The 22,570-nt window shown below is 37.8% G+C and overlaps 1 protein-coding gene across 11 annotated transcripts in view; it reads left to right on the top strand.

Moving 5' to 3' along the window:
• The window catches only part of EYA4 (EYA transcriptional coactivator and phosphatase 4), a gene marked incomplete at both ends in the record, with an annotated part of 135,866 nt that overhangs the window by 83,514 nt on the left and 29,782 nt on the right, over positions 1-22,570 (top strand). For 2 of the 11 annotated variants that reach the window (XM_082306235.1, XM_082306236.1), the window contains 8 exons: positions 2,401-2,525; positions 3,673-3,741; positions 9,014-9,106; positions 14,845-14,911; positions 16,843-16,985; positions 17,123-17,266; positions 18,275-18,354; positions 18,736-18,898. In XM_082306235.1, coding sequence (XP_082162361.1) covers positions 2,401-2,525; positions 3,673-3,741; positions 9,014-9,106; positions 14,845-14,911; positions 16,843-16,985; positions 17,123-17,266; positions 18,275-18,354; positions 18,736-18,898 — 884 coding nt within the window. Of the gene's footprint in view, positions 1-2,400; positions 2,526-3,672; positions 3,757-4,148; positions 4,185-9,013; positions 9,107-14,844; positions 14,912-16,842; positions 16,986-17,122; positions 17,267-18,274; positions 18,355-18,735; positions 18,917-22,570 lie in introns of those variants that run through there. The other 9 variants (XM_082306237.1, XM_082306238.1, XM_082306239.1 and 6 more) reach the window with 7 other exon arrangements.

The raw sequence follows: 22,570 nt of genomic DNA, 5'->3' as shown, positions 1-22,570 counted from the left end.
AAATACAAGGCACATAAAATACTTTTCTGAACAAAAGGTTTCATACTGGTATGGAACAAAACCTATTCCTTTTACAAAGTCCAATTCTTTATATTCTTTGCCAAGCAAGTGAAAATCAGTAGACTTGGTTTTCTGATTAAGAAAATCTGATTCAATTAAAAAATCTGATTCATTTGAGTGTGAAAAGTGCTTAAGATGGGTACTTCTTAAATACACTAGCTAGGTAAATCAGTGATTTTGCTTATGAAATATTGCTGAAACATTTGTATCTGTGGCCATGATATATGCCTGTCTGAAAAGAAATTATTGTAATTTTCATGCTAAACAAGAAAAACAGGACATGTGAACTGTCTAAGCTAGAACTGCCTATTAGGTATCTCTGGGCTGATGATAATTGGACAGGAAATCAAGACACTTAAACTGCTAAGTGAACACATGGGGAGTATTACACTGTATGTGCAATGAAACACACGTTGTTTATTTTGTGTAGCATTCTCCTGCTCCCTTAAATACATACAAGATGGAAACTCACAGACTTTTTTTAACCTTTAGCTGCTATCCTTGTGCAGAAACTACTAAACAAAAACTGGCGAACTAGTAAACCACTTGAGTTCATTTTATTTCATCTAACACTGATCACATTTCCAGTAGACAATAAATATAATGCACTGCTGACAGATGTGTAGAAATGTATATACAACTAGATGAAGAAATCCGGGTCAAGGCAGTTCAAATCTCAGTTTATGCCTTTGCATTTCCTTGAATGTGGCTATAAAATTCTTACCTGCTGATGCATGGCCCCCTGCAATATCAGTTTTCCCCTGCTCATCCAGACTGCTGCTGAGGAGGCTGCCCTGCCAGTGGAGTACTGGTGCATCTCAGGCTTGATTCAAGCATTTACTGGAGTAAATGAGATTCTTTGCCTGGGCTTCATGTGCCTTTGGGTAAGGCCTTGGTGCCTTTTCCCAGTTGAGATGTAGTATTTCCTACATTTCCTGGAAGATACTCAAGACAGGAGAGCTCTAAATCTGTGTCTTGAGTTAAATGAATGCAGTGAGAGGCAAGCTAAAGCATCCAGGAGATCAATGGAATTAGGAGCACAAAATGGGAGATAATTTAGTTCTGTGGGTTTTTTTCTTTTCCTTATCTTAGAGAAAAAAAATAGATTCAGACAGCAGACCCATATTTGATGGAAAGATGGTGGGTGTTTGTTTGTTTGTTTGTTTGTTTGTTTGTTTGTTTTTTCCCCAGAGGAGGATATGTGGAGCACAGAAGATAGACAATTTCAAAGTGTAACTTGCAATAAATACTTAAGATGTTGGGTGTTTCCTTAACAATTTGCCACTGCTCTTCCTGCCCAGAATATCAATATACAGGAGCAGTTATTCTTACTGAACTATCCCAACTGTTCAGCTCTTTCCTAGCAATTTCAGTCTTCTACAATGCAATTGGGCTTTTACAGCTCTGTAAGACAATCTTTCTGTTGGCCTTTGTAGTATACATATGGTAAATGGTTCTCCGGTCACAGATGGGCTGGCAACTTTGCTTATACATAGCAAAAATGTTTCTTTGGGGAAAAAATCTGTGTAATTAATTTATAAATGAAGCAAGGAAAAGGCGAGCACACACTGCAAATTGGATTGCAATTACCGGTCTAACAAGAAATGCTCCTTGTCTGCTTTGTCTGCTTTGTCTGAGAAAGGCAGATCTGTTGTCAGTGAATGAAAGCCATCCACAGTTCCCCAGTATAACTGTGACGCTGAAATTCATTGCTGTCTAAATCCACTTGAAATTTTACAAGTTTCCTAGAAATGACTCAGAAGAAAAAAAATATCAAGTGAGCTAGTAAGAATATATGCATTTGTAAGTGAAGAATCTTCCAGGTGTACGTGAAGGTTCTATTCATTCACCTGTATGGTCTGTTCCTATGATTTAATGTGGATGCAGTGACTGCTGGTGGTTGGAATACAGATAATGGGAGGCAGAAGTTCCTATTCTGACTTTTGGTGTAATGACTGACTTCTCACTTAATTTCTCTGTTTTCTTCTAATACCTATGTATGTGCATTTAGCCATTTATCCTTCCATTTGTCCATCCATATATATGCACTCCCTCGTGCACATCTTTTACAAGCTCTTTGAGCAGTTTCATAAGCCTGCATTATTTACTTCATAATACCTACAGGAAAAATGAAAAGTACTGGCCTTGTTGCTGCTCACATCAAATTTTTAGCGACTTTCTTACGTTTGGTAAAAAGCAAAGAAGACCTTAAAGGAACCCATATCAATTTGTTAATCTGGCTGCATTACAAACTTTCCATGTAAAAAAGTTTTTATCTAAAAAGCAGATTATAGGTAGTATCACAATGCATTTAAATACTGTCACATTCTTCTTTAACAGGTCTATGGAAATGCAAGATCTAGCCAGTCCTCATAATCTTGTTGGAAGTAGTGATGCGCCGGGTAGTTCCAAACTGGATAAACCTAATCTCAGTAGCACATCAGTTACAACAAATGGAACAGGAGGTAAGTATAAGACACTGCTGGCACATAGAAAGTTTTGGCAACTTTTTAGTCATACTCATTTTTTAACATAATTTCAAGGATGAGCAAGACCCAGCAGTCATACCAGTGTAAATCTGCTAATTCCAACAGCACTTCTTCGATTTGCACAATTGAAGTAAGAGGCAGAACTGTGCAAAAGTGCAATAAGGAAAATCTTGGAATGATTGATTCACACAAAGTGTTAAGGGTTTGGTTATACCTGTTGGTAACTTGAAATAGATTGCATTTTCTGCGTCGTACTTCATTGCTGAGTAGTAATTTACTCTTATACCCTGAGCCACACACTTTTAGGTTAATTTAAAACCTCTGTCAAAAGAAGTGCATCAAAATTAGGCTTAGGTAATTTTTTTTTACATTATGAACATGCTAATTCCATTTCTTGGCAGGTAATGAAAGTTTGTCATAAAGAAATTTTTAGATTTTCCTCAAAAGTAACTGGTGTACCTATTACTGTAGGGACAGCACTACCATGCAGCTACAACACATGTTCCAATGCTTTCATATAATAGATTCTGCCATAGCTGAATTGGAGCAGTGGGAAGCAGGGTACCGCATTCTGAGATGTGGTGTCCTATTCCCTTTAGTGTACATGAGAGTGACACCATGGATACGAGTCAAGCTAGAGTTTCAGCCCTCTTTTTTGGAGTTTATACGTTGCTGTCTGTTTTAACAGTTGGCAAGAAGAAAATTTTTTTAGTTTGTTCGTTCTGGCCACAATGTAAAGCATTTTATTCACTTACCCCTATTTAAAAAAAAAAAAAAATCTGTCAATGTCAATAAAAAGTGTATGTGCATGTGAGAGTAACAGAGCTCTGCAGAGAAGGGCTCAACCGTTAAGGTTCAACCTATTTATATTTTTAAATAGAATCCTTATTCCGGCATAAAGAGAAGGGAAAACTTCACGCATACCATTAAAGAACACTAATAACTAGATGTCTCTATATTATACTTGCATAAATAAGCCAGTTAAAATAATACTCATAAAAACAATACAGTGCAGTTAAAGACTTGGCTCAAAGTGCAAAAACACTTACTTGCCTTGAAGACTATTCACGTGCCCTGAATGTGACATCGGGACAATGAACCGTTATACCATTCCTGTTCTCAGGAGACAACATGACTGTGTTAAATACTGCAGACTGGTTGCTGAGTTGCAGCACTCCCTCTTCTGCAACAAGTATGAGAGACCCTGGTACAGTGCATGTGTGTGGTGGTGTGTCTCCGTGACTGCTGTGTAACATCTCTCTCGGATTGCTCTGTTCTTTTCTCATGCGGTTTGAATATTTTCATGGGGTTCCCCTCCGCCCCTCCTTTTTTTTCCACCGCTTCTCAGAGGCCTTTCCTACAGCCAGAAAACTGGTAGGAAATTGCAATAAATAGTTATCTTACCATACTTTGAAAGTCATGTGATGAGCCAGGAGAATTTAACCAACTTAAAATTAGCTTAACTGTCTACATCCTCTGAGAGACTGGGAGAGCCCCGTGGCGACCAGCGCTGCTGGGAACCGCCATTAGTCAGCGTTGCTGGAAGTCAGACCAATGGATTTTCCACAGAATGCCCATTTGTTTTTCTCTTACTTTTAGGTACAACATTGCATGATTACCTGAGCACAAATCAAGGTTGACATTATTGTTACTACTCGTACTACTACTTTCATTATTAATTAAAGCTTATGTCTAGTGTGCTACTGCATGTAACTTGCCACTTTACAAACATTTGGCCAACTTTTTCAAGCTGTTGTTTTCATTTATGAGTTTTCTCTCATGTATTATTAATTGTTATGAATTATAATGATTAGTAATTATATATGTGACACTGTTGCAGTACATATGGGATTAATCATAGGTGTAAACATGCATCACCATGACTGTCTACAAGCCATTACACAGGTGCTTAGGCTGTGCAGATTTGGACTAAAGTTAGGACGATCTCAAAAAGTTTCCTTTTAAAAAAACCCTCAGAATTAACTTGCCAGTTGTAAGCCACATATCCAGTGAGAATTTACCCAAAAAAACCTTCAGACTTGAACACAAAAGATTGTTTGAACTAGAATAACTGATCCCATGTGAATGCTCCTGCTCAGTTACAAGAATGTAAGTTTAAGAAAGGACTGAGCTAACTTAGTCTGTCACCTCAGTTCACTGTTCAGCATGTTCAGATAAATGTGGAAGGTAATAACTTAAGTACTAATTATCTGTAGTGAGGAAATGTAATGTGAAAGTCTTTGCATTACTTGCATTAAATCTGATTTTCCATAGGCAGCAGAACATTTAGATCTGTGCTTTTAGTTGAGTATATTCCTAGGAAAAGCCTTAGGGCTTGTTAAAAGAAAGGAAAATCGTTCCTGTGACAAGCTGTATGGTTTAGTGGTTCACATGAGCTTTTAGAGATTTGTTTGCTCTAATAGCTATTGCACTTACTTGTCCTGCTTCGTGCATAGTAGTAGCATCTCTTGCCCCTAAAACTCTATTCATTTTCAGTCCTTAACATAGAGAGGTTCTTGAGGAAAAAAAAGAGATTGGCGGAGTAGTGGTCATGTTGGTCTGCTAAGTCCTTTCATCAAGTGAAGAACGTATATTGTAGAAGCTGTTGCCTGTTGGGAGCTGTATTCTGAGTTCATCTTAGAATAATTAAGTTTGGAAGGGATCCGTGGAGGTCAGCTGGGCCAACCCCTGCTCAGAGCAGGACCAACTAACATGCTGTTAGATCATGTTGCTCAAGGCAGCGTCTAGTGAGTATTGAATATCTCCAAGGTGGAGGTGCCACAGCCTCTCTGGGCACCTGTCCCAGGGCCTGACTACTCTCACAGCAAAGAAATTTCTTCTTACATCTAATAGGATTTTTCCCTTGCTGCAGCTTGTGTCTGTTGCCTCCTGCCGTTTCACAGGGTACGTTCTGAGAAGAGCGTGCCTTTGTCGTCTTTGCACCTTCCCATTAGATAGGTGCAGGCAGCAATTAGCTCCCCCCTCAGCCTTCTCTTCCTAGGGCAGAACAAGCCCAGCTTCTTCTGTCGGTCCTTGTACATCATATGCCCCAGCCCCTGACCATCATGGTAGCTCTACTCTTAGCATGTGCAGTCTTCGCTGTTAGCAACACTCAAATGTATTTCCAGCTTGAGATTGCTTTTCATTTTATTTTTAGTCTTTCAATATATGAAAAAAAACCCAACTAATCCACGCTTTAAAAAATAGAATATTAAATGTATAGTCTTTAAAGTATTCATCCAAAATGCTGGTTCAAACTCTTAGTCTTTGCATTACATCTAGAGCAGTTGCCTTAGTATCAGAACCACGCTTTATCTTGCATGTGGGAAACATAGGGATGATTCTGTGTTTTTAATTGGTGTCAGCTTTTATTTTGATTTCGGCTTGAAATGTTACTGGGTTTTTGATCCAATGTTGGAATTCTTTTTGTTTTTTAGTTAGCTTTGTGCTTTTCCCCTCTTGGTTTAATGACATGCAACACAAAGAAAGAAAGGTTATAGTCCAAGTGTCTAGCTGCGCTGAGGAAAAGACCTTGATGAATTCCTTACTGTGATAAAATCTGAATGTAACAAAGTAGAACTGTTTAAAATCAAGCATATATAAAAATACTTTCTACAGGTATTTTTGAACAAAACACAGTGCCAATATGATGTTTTTCCTCAAGTTAAGTACATGAGAGAGTTTCTTCTTTTTAGATCCTTTTCTGCTTGACAGGGAGAGAAAAAGATGGTGGCTGGTGGTGCTGATGGAAATGCACTGCAGCTGGCATTAAGCAGAACTAGACACAACTCTGAAGTAAACATTTCAATTCATTACCGAAGTTTTTGTTAAATAAAACAGTTAGTTAGGCACATACTGGAGTGTCTTTCTGGGTGCCATACTGAACATAGGTTTGTAGCTCGGTATGAGCAATAGTGGAATACCTTCTTGAATAGGAACAGATAAAGGTACTAAAAAGTAGGTTTTTTCATGTAGGCAAATGTCCGTACTTTGCAGAGAAAAGAGACATGCATCTTATGAAATAAAATATGACCTGAGATCTTCAGAGGGGAAAATACAAATCTTTCCAACTTAGTATGATTTTTCATTCTCTTACTGAAATACATGCAGACATCTGTATATAGTAATCAGAAAACAAAATAATTTAGTTACTTTTCTTGCTTCAGGCAACAATACATGTTCCACATGACTGAGAGGCCTGAGGTTCAGTGGAGGCAATTGTTTTGTGACAAATGACCCTTAAGCTTTTTCTTGATGTATATTTTATTGATCTGATGAAAATAAAATCACATCTTTCTCATCTAAATAGAGACATGGAAATGGTTGATTACTCTTAAGAATGACTTTGTTCATTTTGTGTAATTTCTGTCACAGCTTTTTTTTTTTTTTTAAATCAGAAGATAATAGCCTGCAAAATGACAAGGAGTGCACAGCAGCTTGAAAAAATGTGGCTAAAATTCCTCCCTGATGATTTCATATTGAATTAGTATCCTGCTGCTTGCAGGGAGAATATATGGGTGTGGCAGTTTTATTAAAGAGAAATGATAATGAAAAGAAGTCTACATTTAAAAGACACACATTGGAATATTTTTTAATCTCTCATAGGAAATGGAAAGATAAAACTGTATAACTTGCGTAAGAAAGTGCCACTTGGTTTCCTTAGCACTGGGGCACCAGTGACGCTGCAGGGCACTCTCCCTGTCACAGACACAAATACATCCTGATTTCTCAAATGTTCCCTACCTGACAGGTGTCTCTTTGAATTGTGCAATTGTAGATGTCTGCAGCATCCCATATGACTTACTGAAGTAAGATCCCTTAAGCCGTGTGACTGGAAATCAGGTGTGATATCATAGGAGAGGTGACTCACACGGGGCCCGTCACAGGTGGCTGTATTGATAGCTGTGCAGTTCCCGGTGAGCTCCTCGTTGTGCTTGCAGATGCAGAGGAGTAGCAGTATGGTTCTGTAGGTGGTGTTTTCCCATGAGAAAACCAGATCCTTTTTTTAGCTCATCCACTACCTTTTCGTCTACAGACTGTAAGAGGGATGGTGAACTCAAGGGCAGCTCAGACTGTATTTGGACTGAATCACCCTATGGAAGTACCTCTTTTTTTCAACTGGACATAAAGGGAGATTAGTGTGCACCTAATTTATATGCTTAAGTTAGGTGACTTGAATCTGAGCCATAGTTTGTAAATACATTGCCAGCTCAGCACATGAAACTCCCCCCCTCCCCTTACTATTGCCAGTGAAGTCCAACATGGATGCAGAGATGTTGACAGACAAGAGCTTTGGTCAGCTTAGCTGATGTCCCTCAGAGGCATCAGCTGACAGAAAATGCCTTTGATGATTGGCATATGTTAGACCTGCTGGGGGGGCTCTGCCAGCCTGGCTGTCACAGCAAAGGCTTCTCCACAGATCCTGGACTGTGTCCTTGGAATTTCCATGCTTGGCATGTGACCATGGTAGTGGCCCATGCAGGTCCTCATTGCCACTTCACTCTGTGCCCCCGGGCAGCAACCCGTCCTGTGGTATCTATAAGGAAGTTGCTGATACATATGTGATAAATGCTCACACACCTAACTGACCTTTGCAAAGCAATTGTGATAATATGTTGATGGTTTCCACATTTGCCAGTCAGACATCTAATAAAGCTGCAGTGTATTCTGTACTGCTGTTTCTTACCATATCAATTAGAAGGGTGATTCCCAAACTCCATTACAAAAGTCCATGCCAGATGGTCTGTTCAGGTAACATATTAAACTATAAAATCTAGATTGCCTCTGTGGTGCTTTCAGTTGTAGCTTGGATGGTAGGAGTGCATGATGATCTGTAAGAAATAATTTGAGTTCAGAGTGGACCTAAATGTTTGGTAACCTTTGAGTTAGAAGCTGACTTGTCGTGGCTGTCGTTTGTGTCCTACTCTAGTTCTTTTGCTTTTTTTTTTTTTTAAACTTCTCTCTTCATTTATGGTAAATTGCTTGCTGGTGACCTAGCTCAAAAGGCCCCCACAGACCCTGTAAAAGGGGAAGCGGAAAGGCAGAATGCTGGCACTGTGGAAGTAATTTGCTTCTATATGAGCATGAAACCATATTATTATTATTGTTTCACTTGTCAGGCAAAACTATTTTTGTTATGTGCTACATCCCTTGACAGCTAATGTTTCCTTCCTCTCTGCTACTCTTAGGGAATTGTTAGAATCAATTAGATTTAGGTTGAAATCTCCCCAGAAGATATTCCAGTTGCTAAAACCAATAGATAGAGGAATGCACAGATAAAAAGCTATGTAGATGCATGACCATTCAGGCAGAGCAAGTGTAGATTGTCTCAATACGGTGGTAGAGCGAAAGTCGAAGCTGTTGCACCGCATGCTTGTTCTAGCTGGACCGCTAGTGAGACTGGCATGAAGACTCCAGTACAAATTTAGAAGTAAAATCTCATGTCTACTTATTCTTCTATGTAGTGTCTCTTCTTGCAGTCAAAACAGAACCCATGAACAGCAGTGAAACAACAACAACAACTGGAGATGGATCGCTTGACACTTTTACTGGGTCAGGTAAAGCCATAATAAGATCACATATCGTTAGATGCACATTAATATAGCATTTAATAACCTTCACTAATGAACATTTCACTGCATGGAAGCAATCTTTAAAAAACTACAATAAAGTAACATTTTAATACCAAATAATAATAATAATAATAATTATTATAATTATAGCTTTTTCATTTTTGTAAATGAAAATCTACAATTTTCATAAGCTATGATCTTAAAGAAGTTTTAATGATGCCTAAGATGATTACTGTATGCAAAAATCTTATAGTAATAGTGTTATTATTGTATTGTAGATTTTTCTCAGTGTTAGGCTTGTATGATCTTAGGAAGAAAAAAATGGATTGTGTTTGTAACAGCCATTCTAATTTGTCAAATTTAAAATCTTAAGGGTTATATTTCAGTGCTAATCTTTTTATTCCTATGAGCAGTGTAGTTTAAACACTGAGCAGATTGCCATAAACCACTTTCTTTCCATGAAAATAAAGTCTGTATTTAAATAATCGTAAGTTTCAGATACTTCTTAAAAAATTCAAACAAACAGCAATTTTTAAGTAGATTCCTATAAAGTATTAAAAGGTGATCAACTGTGGAAAGTACAGATAATCTGCCTTGTAATCATTAAGCTGAATCCTGCTAATAATAATATTAACAAGGAGAGGGGAGAGTATTAATTTTGTATCTGAAAATACCAATTCAGTGATGGCCTGACTGCAATGTCACTGAAGCCAGGAATTGCCACTCCATACTGATACTGCTATTACTTTGGTAGACTTAGGTAGTCAAGCCCTATTTAAAATATTTTGGACATCACAATGTTTCTGTGTAATGAAAATGTTTTAAAAATTGAGTTTATGTTTCTGGAATTGTTTTTTACGGATCAGTAAATGCAGATATACTCTGAAGTTGGTTATTCAGAAAAGTATTTATAACAAATTTAGTGCTTGAAGAAAAGGTCTTTTGTGAGTTGTAAAGCAAGCGTGTACTACTTCTGAACAGAAAAAATGAAAACTTTGTTGTCATTATGATTATACTGACAGGAACCCCATCAACTTAAAGTCTTACAAGTTCCATAAAAAAATTAATGGTCTTGGCTAAAAATTAGCTTTTCTTTTTCACTCTGTTGTTACTCTATCCTAAAATTGTATTAGTAATGATTACAGGTTATAAAATGTCCAACCATATATATGATTTTGTCATTGTTGGTGAAATTTTATCAGGTTCTGCCATGTATTTAAGACATCTGAGTTGGATTCTATGTGTAAAACATGGCTAAGGCAACATTTTCATGAAGGGGTGCCAAAAATTGCAGCCTCCAGTTCAGGTTTAGATAGCTAAGTAACAGCTTGATTTCCCCAGGTGCCATTCACCCATTAGCTTCCACTGACTTCAAAAGAAGTGTTGAGATCTCTGCACTTCAGAGATTTGGGAACAATTGGTGCCTCCAAAAAAAGGCGGGAATTTGAGCCTCACACAATAATTTTTGTCTGTTAGCCACCTGCATACTCAAAAGAAATATGAACCTGATTCTCAGTTTAGGCCACAAACTCAAGTGTTAAATGAGTATAGACATTCACAGTGGGAAATCAATAGTCAGCCTGTCTGGGTGATATGCAGTCTTCATCATCAGAGCGAGACACAGAGCTGCCTTGATAACGCACTTTCATAAAGAGTAGATCCATTACTTTCGCACTTGCCTTTTACTGGTACTTGCAAATTGGACAATTTGGTTGGCTCAGTTTTGTGGAAGAATTGCTAAAGTACAATAGAAACTCACCAAAAAAAGTATTTCTGTGGCGTTTTAACCTAGCTGGTTATTTCGGAAGTTTAATGGGTTGCCAAAGACAATAAATACTGTCTAGTAGAAAGATGTCATTTCAGACAGACCAGCTGCAATTGAAAATAATGCATAACAAAGCTCAACGCCAAACAGTTTGTTTTTTCCCAATAATCAGTTACATACATGTGTTATTCCCAGCTGTGACAAGGTGATAATGCTAGTACTTTTCTGCAGCGTAGAGAGCAACTGTGGGCTCATTTCATGAGGATGCCTAGACATATAGGCCACTAGCAGGGATATCACCTACTCTGTCTTATACAAGCATAGGTCAGAAGGACTCAAGCGTCCTTTGTTGAGTAGGGAAGGCTTTAGGTATGTTATTAAATATTTTATGAAATGAGACATGGGTCAAAAGAGAAATCCTTGTGCTGAGACCCATTTGAGAGTCTGTGATGCAGAAATCCTCTCCTTCAAATATTCTACCCATTAAAATTGATTTCCATACTCCAAGAGCAATCAAAATCCGTGACATGTCCTGGAGCTGAGCAGAAGGCTGAACAAGCCCTGTGGGGTGTAAAGTAGCCAGCTCTGTCCCTAATGACCAGCTGTAACACAGAAAGTGATGGTCAAACAGCCTGTGCAAGGTATAGGGCAGGAGAAACAGATTAGGCTTCACAGGTAACAGCAATGAACCCCAATTTTTTATTGAAAAGTTGAAAAATTAAATGCATAGATCTCTTGAATTTAGAGTGACAGTTGCCACAGTGGCCTCGCCCAGGGCTGCAGCTCACGTATTGCAGCTCACGCTCAGAGCTCCGGTTCCTCCGTCCTGCAGAGCTGCCCCTGGGAGAAACTGTGCCTCTTAGCAAGGGTTAGCCAGGTGGAGAGTCATGTTGCGCACCCCTCTTCCTCCTTTTTCTTCAAAGAACGAGAGTTGGTAATTAATATCGGTATACTCGATTTGAAGCTTTGTGGTCCTGCAGCAGACTTCCATTGGGGTGGGTATTCACAGGATGTGGAAGAGCTGAATAGCCTTGAACCGAGCATTTTCATACTCTCTGAATTTACTGCAGCTGCTGTACTGTGAGTGCTTGCATTCTTGTGTTTGTATGGCTTACAATACTGGATTAATTTGAGAACTGTTTATCATTTTAATGGAGCAGAGAGAGACATTTGAAGTTCTCATCATCCTTTTTACTTAGTATTTATTACACGCAAAAAGGATATAGAAAACAATCTCTGAGGGCTATAAAGGTGAAGTTAGGAAATGCCACTGCTGTATAACCTATGTTTGGTCCCCTTGTGTGTAGACATTGTGATTTGTTATTTAAATAAGATCCTTTTAACCTAACCTCTTTGCACAGAATCTTCCAGATGCGTAATGAAAAAATACAAAATTCCAGCCTGTGTTAAGATACTGAACCCAACACATGCTATCAGAACAGTTTATAGTCATTTAAATTCTCCACAGCCACCTTGGCCAGTTGAGCTAACAGGGTAACTGGTAAGAGCTGGCTGTCAGCTTCTTGTCCCCTCTGTGAATCAGTGTTAGTGAGGACATAAACCAGTGTTTAGCTCCATTCATAGAAATGGCTATATAAAGTGGCGCAGTTATAAAAACCATAACAACCTGCCTCCACCATCTCCTCCATTGCCAACATTCCTCAGAAGTAAGGTTAGGAGGGTATCAAGCAGTGAAAGTTGCTTAAGTTTGATAACCCTTAGAATTACCAGTCTGATCTATGAGATACAGGCATAGTCCACAGGCTCTGCTCAGTTATAACATTCTCTTATAGTAGGTCTTACACCCTGTGTTTCTCAAACATCTCACAGTCTAAAATGTAGTGCACAAATCACTGAGACAAGCTACCACAGAAAGAGTGAAAGGAACAGACTTTTTAGTTTGAAAGGTACATAATTTACTTTGGGGGCACTTGCCTCTTTTTCTCTCTCTTCCCTGCAACCAGTAGTATCATCAGGGAACCTGGGGAAAGGAAATCTAAGAAAGGAAATCTAAGACCATTCCAAAAGTATTTTATTTTCTTGTCTGAATTTATAAAATAAGGTACATGCAGAAAGAGTAAAAAAGCAGGCAGGACAGTTTTTGCTGAAGGACATTAGGTTTTGATAGCTCAAGTGATTTAAATCAAGAGTTACTCATTTTTTGTAGTTTACATCAGGTGTGGTGGAATGGTAAAGGTGCTTTAACTAAACTGATTAATCAAGTGAGCTGTCATCCAGGAAATGATCAGAGAAAAAGTGGAGCAGGACAGGCAAAAAATATCCGATATGTCGATAATGGATCACAAAAGTTCCTTGTCCTGAGAATCACCATGGTCACTCTTAGCTATTGCTTGTCTTTACAAAGGTCATAAGAATACAACAGAGAAGACTAATTACTCTTCAAGCCTTAAATAACTGGCAGCATCCTTTAGAGTTCTATGGACTAATTCTGTTGATATATACAGCTATAGGTTTGTCTAACTCTGGGAATAGCTGTATGCTCATTGAGTGGATCACTCTGTGGATTGAGCTTAAACCACAGAAAGGCGTTCTCAAAAAAAAAAAGGAATATCCACGCAAAATTAAATTCAGCAGACTCCCATCACAGGCAAACCCACAGTATCTTTTCAGTCAGCAACTCTTTTATGAAATTTGGTGGCACACGTTCCAAAAATTATTATCCAATTCTTCTTTATTTTCAAGCCATAGTCAACTGCACAGTTAAAAAAGAAGCTAATTGTTTTTCTTCTACTGTGTTTTCCTTTTAAGTCCTACGCATTCTAAATGCATTTAAACTAGCTTTAAAGATACTAAGTTCTGCATAAGTTCAAAGCAATAGATCTCAAAGATGTTAATTAGGCCTGGATGTAGAAATACATCATGTTTCATAAAATAGTTAGGAACGTAAACCTATTTGTCACTTATGCAATTCTGAAAGTTCATTTCTACTACCATTACGAACAACTCAGGAAGAGGGTACACTTTGAAGTACAACTATGATTGATTAGACTAAAGAAATTCCAGTGCTTCGTTGTGTACTACTTTAATCTTTTGAAAAGTGAATGAACAGCAGATGGCCTAATAAAGACACTCTGTATGTTTGCCCAGTATGGATTTGCTCTGAAGGGATTGGTTCAACACTTTAGAGTACATATATTTGGAATACATCTGTCTTAGTCAAGACAGATGGCTAAAGGAAAGAGAAACTTCCAAACACTTGGAATTAATCCAGTGTGAGCACCGCTTCTGAATTAAATTTTAATGAGATATGACTATTGGTCTGTTGGCTTTCTTGGAAGAATGCAGTTGTGAATAGTATAGACATACACAATTTTGATGGCTACTGGACAGGACTATTTATGCTTACTTTTGAAATAAAAATGTTGTTGTTAGTGGCTATTTCTATTCGGCCTGTTGATAAGGAATGGTATTCATTTTCTAGTAGTCAATGCGGTATCTTCCATCACCTAAACTGACTAAAATTAACCACACCCATGTAAAACGTATTTTTCCTACCCAGTATTAAAATTAAACTTGTTAATGTGAGACTTTAAAAGTATGTGTATGTTATTTCAATCCTGTGCAATACCATATGTTAAATCACAAGATTGTTTTTAACTACCAATTTTAATACAACTTGCAAATTTGAAAGATCTATGGTGCATGGATCAGATTATATATGAAATTGCCTCTGCAATATATTCAGAAACATGTCAGTCAAACTGAAAAAGCATGACATGTCCATACCAACTAGAGAGTTCTGTACAACTATGAATGATTTGGGAGTTTTTTAATTTTTGTATTAAGATATTGCAGTTCAGGTGACACCTACTTTGTTGAAAAGCTGTCCATTTCAATAAGCTTCTCTGTTAATGTTGCTGCATTGGTATTCAGACTGTTTGGCTGTATCGGTGTCATAATGTTTCTAACTGCTGTACTCTTGTTTTCTGTTTTGCAGTAATAACAAGTAGTGGCTACAGCCCAAGATCAGCGCACCAGTACTCTCCACAGATATATCCCTCCAAGTTAGTGTCTGCACCTCTTCTAGTCTTTTATAGGGAATTGACCTTGGCTGTAGGCAGTTCTGTGGTTTGTTGCAAACAAGTGTTCATCAGCAGAAGAAAGAGAGAGAAAGGAAAATACTTAATCCTCAATACTGACTCCATTACATTTCTCTCTCCAAATTTTTTCCCTCACATTGCTACAGAGTAGGATCCTGCTCTGTGCAGTATGGTATTGCTGCACAAGAAATACCCTTGAATATCTGCACACAACAGAAGGAAAAAACCAGACCATTATGTTCTCAGGCATCAGCATCTTAACAGTGCTGGCAATGTATACAGACATAATTTGAAGAAGACAGTTTATATTTAGAAATCACAATTGCATGTGCAAGATGCATACTGAGGAGTAACCCTGTCACAGATCCTCCCAGCGCCAGCATTGCCAAACGCTTCCAAACATTCCACAGTCACGAACCATCCTTTCCTCCTCCTTCTCTGGTATCATAAGATTTAAAAATTAAATAAATTTTATTAGCTTTTAATCTTTTTTTTTTTTTTTTTTTTTAAGCCAATGGGCATTGTTAGGAATAGAAAATGTCTTTCACTTTTTTTGAAAACAGATTCTTGGGCAATCACATGAATCCAGGAGTGGGAACTTTAGGAAGAAGCACCAAAGATGTTAAATGAAACTGCTGCAGTTGGCAGGCTATTAGTTTGCTTGTCCTACAGTCAGTGTTGTACACGAGGGTGCTTGATTCTAGTATGCCATCTATTTGTTTCCGTGTGTTTGATACAACTACTATGTGACTTTGATACAGAGAAAACATTGAAACTGTAGCTGATTAGACTTTCTCAAGTTTCTTTAATGAATTTGCATTGATATCATGATAGCCAATATTTATTGATACAGAAAGTAGGTGCCTGAACTAAGAACAGTCCACCTTATTCCACTTAAAACAGGTTTTGGCAAACTATATCTGATACTTTTGGCCAAATACATTACAAGGTTTAATAGAATTTTTAATCTACTGTAATAATTTACTGGCATCTAAATTAATAAGTAATCCTTTTTCTGATAGTAACTGCTGCCAACTGTACTGAACTAATTAGAAAGAAAAAATAAAAAAAAATTAGAATCTGAAATTTAGTCATGGCTTTTAATGGTCAGGTTTCAGTTAGCGTAATTCTGCAGAGTGTGTTTATTCAACTCTTGGTCCATAAAGTCTTATTTGACTTACAAAACAATCCAAGACAAATGTTTCTCTGTATGTTTTTGCAGCTCTGGAGGGCAAAAATTTTAAACTTGATTTTATTCAATCGCTCTATAAAACCCCAGTATTTATAAATAAAAGACCATTTTTATTTCCATTCTGTTTTCCTAGCCCATATTTTCCAAATGTTTAAAGCCCATCTGGTTACCAAAGTATTGCCGTCAATATTTTTCACGCTGCTCTCAACGGGCACAATCCATCTCCCGTTGAAGCCAGAGACTAGATGTCTGTTGAAGCAGAACCATACAGAGAGGACATAATGTAGTAGCTTTAATGTTCACCTCTGTATTTCCTTTGTTCTTCTAGTCCAAGCTTCCCTCCACTGGATTAAAAAAGCATGAGGGCTTTTCTGATTTAAGCAGGCTGATCTTGGCTCAAAGGGGTCAAATCTATATAAAGCCATATAGCGGTGGCCCAGTCCACCTAGAGCTGGATGCAGTAGCTTAAGAATTAAATTGTAGTGATGGGACAGCACAAAATATTCACCATGCCCTGGGGAATGTGAGCCAGAGTGGTTTTCAGCTTATTTCAGTGGGTGATGGAATAAATCCCAAAAGAGGAACAGTTGGCAGAACAATGAACTGCCTTTGGACATCTTTAAACCTTTTTCTTTACTTTATTGCTTGAATCAACATACAAAGTATTTGTTGCCACAGTAATGCTATTTTTCCTAATATTTAGGCCCTATCCACACATTCTTTCTACACCAGCAGCTCAAACAATGTCTGCCTATGCCGGACAAACCCAGTATTCAGGAATGCAGCAACCAGCGGTCTATACAGCCTACTCACAGACAGGACAGCCGTACAGCTTACCCACTTACGGTATTTGACCTCTTATTACTTCATCTTACGTAGAAGTAAGAGCAATGCTGATGTGAACGTTTTTTGCTTTCTTTTTTATTTTCCCAACTGTAAGAAAATATTTTAAAGAATCAGTTGAAAATTAATTTCTTATACAGATTTGGGTGTAATGTTGCCAGGCATCAAGACGGAAAGTGGGCTCTCGCAGACCCAATCACCACTGCAGAGCGGGTGCCTAAGTTACAGCCCAGGGTTTTCCACCCCACAGCCAGGCCAAACACCCTACTCTTATCAGATGCCAGGTGAGTAGCCACCACCACCAGGGCTCATCCCGTCCCACTGCTGCTGACAGCCCCCTCGTCCCTCATATTTATGATATATTTTCGATTCATTTTTGTGAACTCTGGCAAGTACACTTGTCGTTGACAGATACTTTTACCTCTAAAATTTAAAACTAAGTATTTTTTTCCAGTACTGATGTGCATATATGTATTCATTTTGGTTATCTGTTAATTTAGATCTGGTCATGCAGTGCAGCCCTTATTTGCACCTTCATTTTTTATGGGGTGAAATCACATGGCAGGACTGGAAGCATTTGTTGTATTTGGTGTACTTGTCGTACACAAGTCACTTTTCCTTGTTTCCATGTGTCTGAGTATGACATCGTTTGGTACTTGGTTCTCTTTGGATTAACATAATTTGTTAGAATTTCTCCTTAACTCATATTTATTCTTTCATTTATTATTCAAGTATTAATTCACTTATTACCCTTTGATAACCATTGATAACCTGCTTTATTTGGATAATTTTTAAGCTTCCAGTACAATGGCTAATCTTTTAAATATTGCAAATTACAATGTGAATCATCTGACATCTTGAAAACAAGGACATGCCTCATTACAGATCGATTAAAAACACCTGGATCATTAAAATATTCTTTGAAAAGTTTTTTGTTTCATAAGTGAACATGCACTAAAGTGTTAGAATTTACAAAAGGAGGCAAAAGAGAAAAACAATATTTGAGGAGAGGTGAGACACTGCAATAAATCGAAAAATGCTTTCTTGATCGGTGTAATAACTTACCGCCAATACCTTCTTTGCATGGTGTGAAGAGGAATGTATGCCTGTATGCGTGGAAGTAATATTTCATTTCTTTTAAAGTTTCATTACAATGTTTTATTGTTTAAACAAAAAATAAAAGTTGTTTGTTCTTCTGATTCATCTGTATCTTAACATGGAATATTGTATTTAGAATTTTATTTTGATTCGCAAAGAGAATTCTCACAGTTAATTGTATTTTTAAATTTTAGGTTCTAGTTTTACACCATCTTCCACTATTTATGCAAACAATTCTGTTTCAAATTCTACAAACTTCAGTAGTTCACAACAGGTATGAGTATTAACATTTTTGTTTGTCAATTAGAAAATTATTTATATAACTCCAATGATAGCATGTTATTTTCATTTCGATCTGTTATGTTGAATTAGACTTACTGTGGTTCAGTGCTATTTTCTGTGGAAAGCAACCAAAATCCCAGTAGAAGCCTAGTTGCATCTTTTGGCACTTAAATACTTCAGCAACCTCCCTGTAGTCTTTTAGTAAATATCCTTAAATCAAAAAATGTTAAAGAGCCTTAAATTAAAAAAAAAATCTAAACTAAACCCCTAAAACTCTTGCAAAAGTCATATGATTGCACACTTAGAAATACTTCATGGAAAAATCACTCATTACTCTACTTAATTAAATACTCTGCTGCATTTGCTGTTTTAGGATTATCCACCATACACAGCTTTTGGCCAAAATCAATATGCACAGTATTACTCAGCATCAACATATGGTGCATATATGACCTCAAACAACACGGCTGATGGCACTTCATCATCATCAACCTACCAGTTACAGGACTCTCTCTCTGGCCTGACTAGTCAACCAGGTACAGATCTACATTCAGGTGAAAACAATTTTTGTATTTTATTCTGTACTTGTATAAAGACAAGATTTCTGTATCCACCTTGTTTGAATAGTGACATTTTAAGCTCATGCCTTTCAGAAAACTTAATCATGAAACCAGCCAAAATAAGCTTGTTTGTTTGTTTGTTTGTTTAGTTAGGAAACCTGTCTAGTTTGTTTGTTAACTAAATCTCTTTACAGACTGAGATGGTTGTCTGTGGAAGGAGTAGGCCTGAAAAAAAGTTAGAACAGTCTAGTAGGGATCTGTTAGTACCAAAACCAACCATACAGTAACAAACCGCTAGTAAATTTTGAAATAAAAGTTCAATGAGCTCTCCTGAGAGTGGAACATTCCTGTATCCACCTACATGTTCGGAAGTATTGCTGTAAAGATTTTAAAACAAGATACTCTTGTTCATTTAATTATGCCCCAGTCATGCTAGCAAGAGTAGATGGGCTTTATTCAAATGTATACAAGCCGTGCTTGCTAATTCACAAATTTAGGTAACTAAGAACAGAGCAATCGGCTCAGCACAAGTCTCTCTAAAAATAGCATTGAAGTAGTTGAAGTTGCAAAAAGAAAGTTCTCAGGAGGCACCAGGAGACTGCCTTTGCCTGCCCAACTCTGCCCCCTTGTGCACATCCTCTACAAGACAGTGTTTTTGTGACCCGGTTGGATTCCTAGGGCACTCCTGCTGGGTAATAGCAGCTCTTCGTTTTTTCTCATTATCGTTATAACCCAGTTCACAGTCATTTACCTGCTCCTTTCTATGTGTTCTGCAAAAACAAAGGTTAATATGGATTTCTTTCTTTTTTTTTTTTTTTATGCTAGATTTCTAAGTTCCTGAACATCTAACCAATTTATTTTCCCCCATTTAATATAAATGGGACTAAAGTAAAGTTAAAATTATGTATTTGAAATTATGCATAGTACAGTGCAGAGCTATGAAGATCTTGGTGGGCTAGTTTAGAAATTCACAGCCACAGTCAGACGAGCGTGGTGGCCTTACTGGGTGAAAAGAACCTGCTTTTTCATGCCCACTTTTCTGTATTGTTTCTATTATATAGGAGGTTGTTAAAGATCTAGCTCAGTATTATGTCATATATCCATAACCTAAGTAGCCTACTAAGGCTGTGCGTTGCACCTGTGGGAAAGGTTATCAATTGCTAGCCACCTGGCTCAGTGCTCTCTCAGAGCAGTCTCTTACAGGGGTGCTGGCTTCACTCGGGTGGCATGAGTAGTGTCTGCCTTACCCACAGACTGCGAGCATTTCTAAAAAAGGCTAACAAACTGGGTTTGGGATTAGGCTCTGAATAGGGGGAAAATGTGCTTTAATCACAAAATCAACTCATTGCATAAATCTTCCTAATTCTCAGCCTAACAACTGCACCATCTCACTGAAAAGGATAGTAGAAAAAATAATGTATTATGATAACGAATTTGTACAAAGGAAGGGTAATACTGTGTAGAGAAGTATAAGCAAGGCCTCATACTTCATATAAGATGCTTAAATTTACTAGAAATGTTGGAATTTTAATAGCATGAGTTGAAACTTTTCCTCAGGCTGATTTTTAAAGTAAGTGTGTGTGTGTGTGCATGTGCATGTTTGTGGTATGGAATGGATATGAGGAGATACACATTCCCTTGGGTTTTGATGAAAGTGTAAAATGTTATTCAGTAGTCTCAGAATGCCGATTTAGGAAGAAAAAGCTAAGAGGTAACTTGAAATCAAGTGAAATTTTAACAGTTGCAGGACATCCATAGCAGACACAAATCATGTACAAAGTATTTTTAAAAGAGTGTGAAGAGTACTCACAAGTGATGTTTTCATAACTGCGCATGTCTTGTGTACTTTTCCTTGCTCCTTTGTTTTTCCTCCGTATTCTTATTTGAGAAAATCAGGCGGTGTTTCTCATATAGTATCATCCTTGTGTATCTGTGTTTCCTAGAAATTCTCTACAAATTTATCATGTATTACAAACTCCTTTAATATTGAGTAGCATTGGCAAAGAAAAGGAATCTTACATAGCTTGAACAGGTTGAAAAAACATTGAAGGCGTCACATCTATGAAACAGTAAGGATTTTTCTTGTTTGTGGAATGTTTAAGCATATGAACTTGTTTTCCTCTTAAGTAGGTTGTGCATCTGAACTTACAAATCTGCCCCCACGCTCCTTATTTCTGTGAAGTGTTGCACTGATCATGCAACCCTCTGCTAAGAGTGAAACACCCACTTTGCGAATACATGACATGTCTGTGCCCTTCTGTGTCACTATAAAAATAAATTCCCATCAGTGAGGTGCAGTGTCTTTGAAGTGAAGACAGTCAGCGAAGTGCACTTCAGATACAGTAGATCATACTGCAGAGCTTCAGCACTCACCGTGTTGACTTGCTGTCTGACAGGCCTTTATCGCTTGGTCCTTAAGACTTACTCCAACTAAAACCTAAGATTGAACACAGCAAGGCACTTCACTCTTCTGCCATCTCTGCTAGCTATTAATTCAAATAACTAATCAAAGCCTCTAGTACTCTCCACACATATAGGATTTCTTGTTTTCATAATAAAGCCCCATCAGATCAAGAGTTAATATCAGTTACAATTTTATTTATTGACCAAGTAAAGAAAATGAGATGAAAATTGAAATAGACTTTACTGTTTCTGGTACTTACAACAAGCAATAACACATTACAAACGAGGAAAAAAAAAGGCTTGTAATGTGAAACCCATCTTCGACAGCTCTGTCTGGTAAGAATATGTAGCAAAAGTCGATCCATAAGGAGAGTATGAAGGGGCTCAGAAGTTCATCCATCCCACATCTGTGTAAGGCTCAGCTCCTTAACCTTCCCATGGACTTCTCTTCTGAGCTTGTATTGTACCTGCCCTATATTAAGATTTTTCAAAATGCACTTGTTACCACAGAGTGTCTGTGAGACAAATAGGTATCTCCAAGGGCACTTCATCTCAAATTGGGGTAAGCGAGATGAATCCTGAGATGAGGTCTCAGGAGATGAGTACATTTGAGTACCTTTGATGAGTACATGAGTGTATTTCATCTAGGGCAGATAAAATTCTAACAGAGGAAGTAGGCCTGAGTAAAAGCTTCATGTTCAGGCACCTCACTTTCATATGTACAGAGTTAGGCGAGGTGAATAAGTCATAGGATATTAGCTCCAATTCAGTTACTGGGATGCAACAGAGCTTGGTCTCTCTTAATTTAGTACCCACAATGAAGTCACCCTTTGCAGCTTCTCCAGGAGATGGCATTAGGTCTATATGCAGACTGTGCCCACACCTCTCCTCTGTTTAAGTGGTACAACTGTCTTTTAACAGGGAGAGGGGGATGTTCACATCAAACTAGAGGTGGGAAACAATGTTCTGGATATGAAAGACCACCTCTGTTTGTAACAGGTGTAGCTCCCTGTCCTCTAACTGGAACTGCTGCAAGGTCTCCATGACATGGAAGGCTTCATGCTGGACATGAACCAGTGTATGAGTATGTGTATGAACATCTGTGATAAAGTGGTCATTCCATGTTCTGGTTTTAACATTTTCCTCTGGCTTTATTGGATCTCTGATGCTGCTCATAGTTCCAGTGGGAGGAGGCTATGAAGTATATTTATTAGGCACGTGTTGAGTATTGGAAAAGCTAAAAAA

Source organism: Platalea leucorodia (genome assembly GCF_965183815.1).
Source record: "Platalea leucorodia genome assembly, chromosome: 3".
NCBI classification, from domain to species: domain Eukaryota; kingdom Metazoa; phylum Chordata; class Aves; order Pelecaniformes; family Threskiornithidae; genus Platalea; species Platalea leucorodia.
Note: the sequence above shows the minus strand (reverse complement) of the source record. Positions and strands in the feature narration are given on the sequence as shown.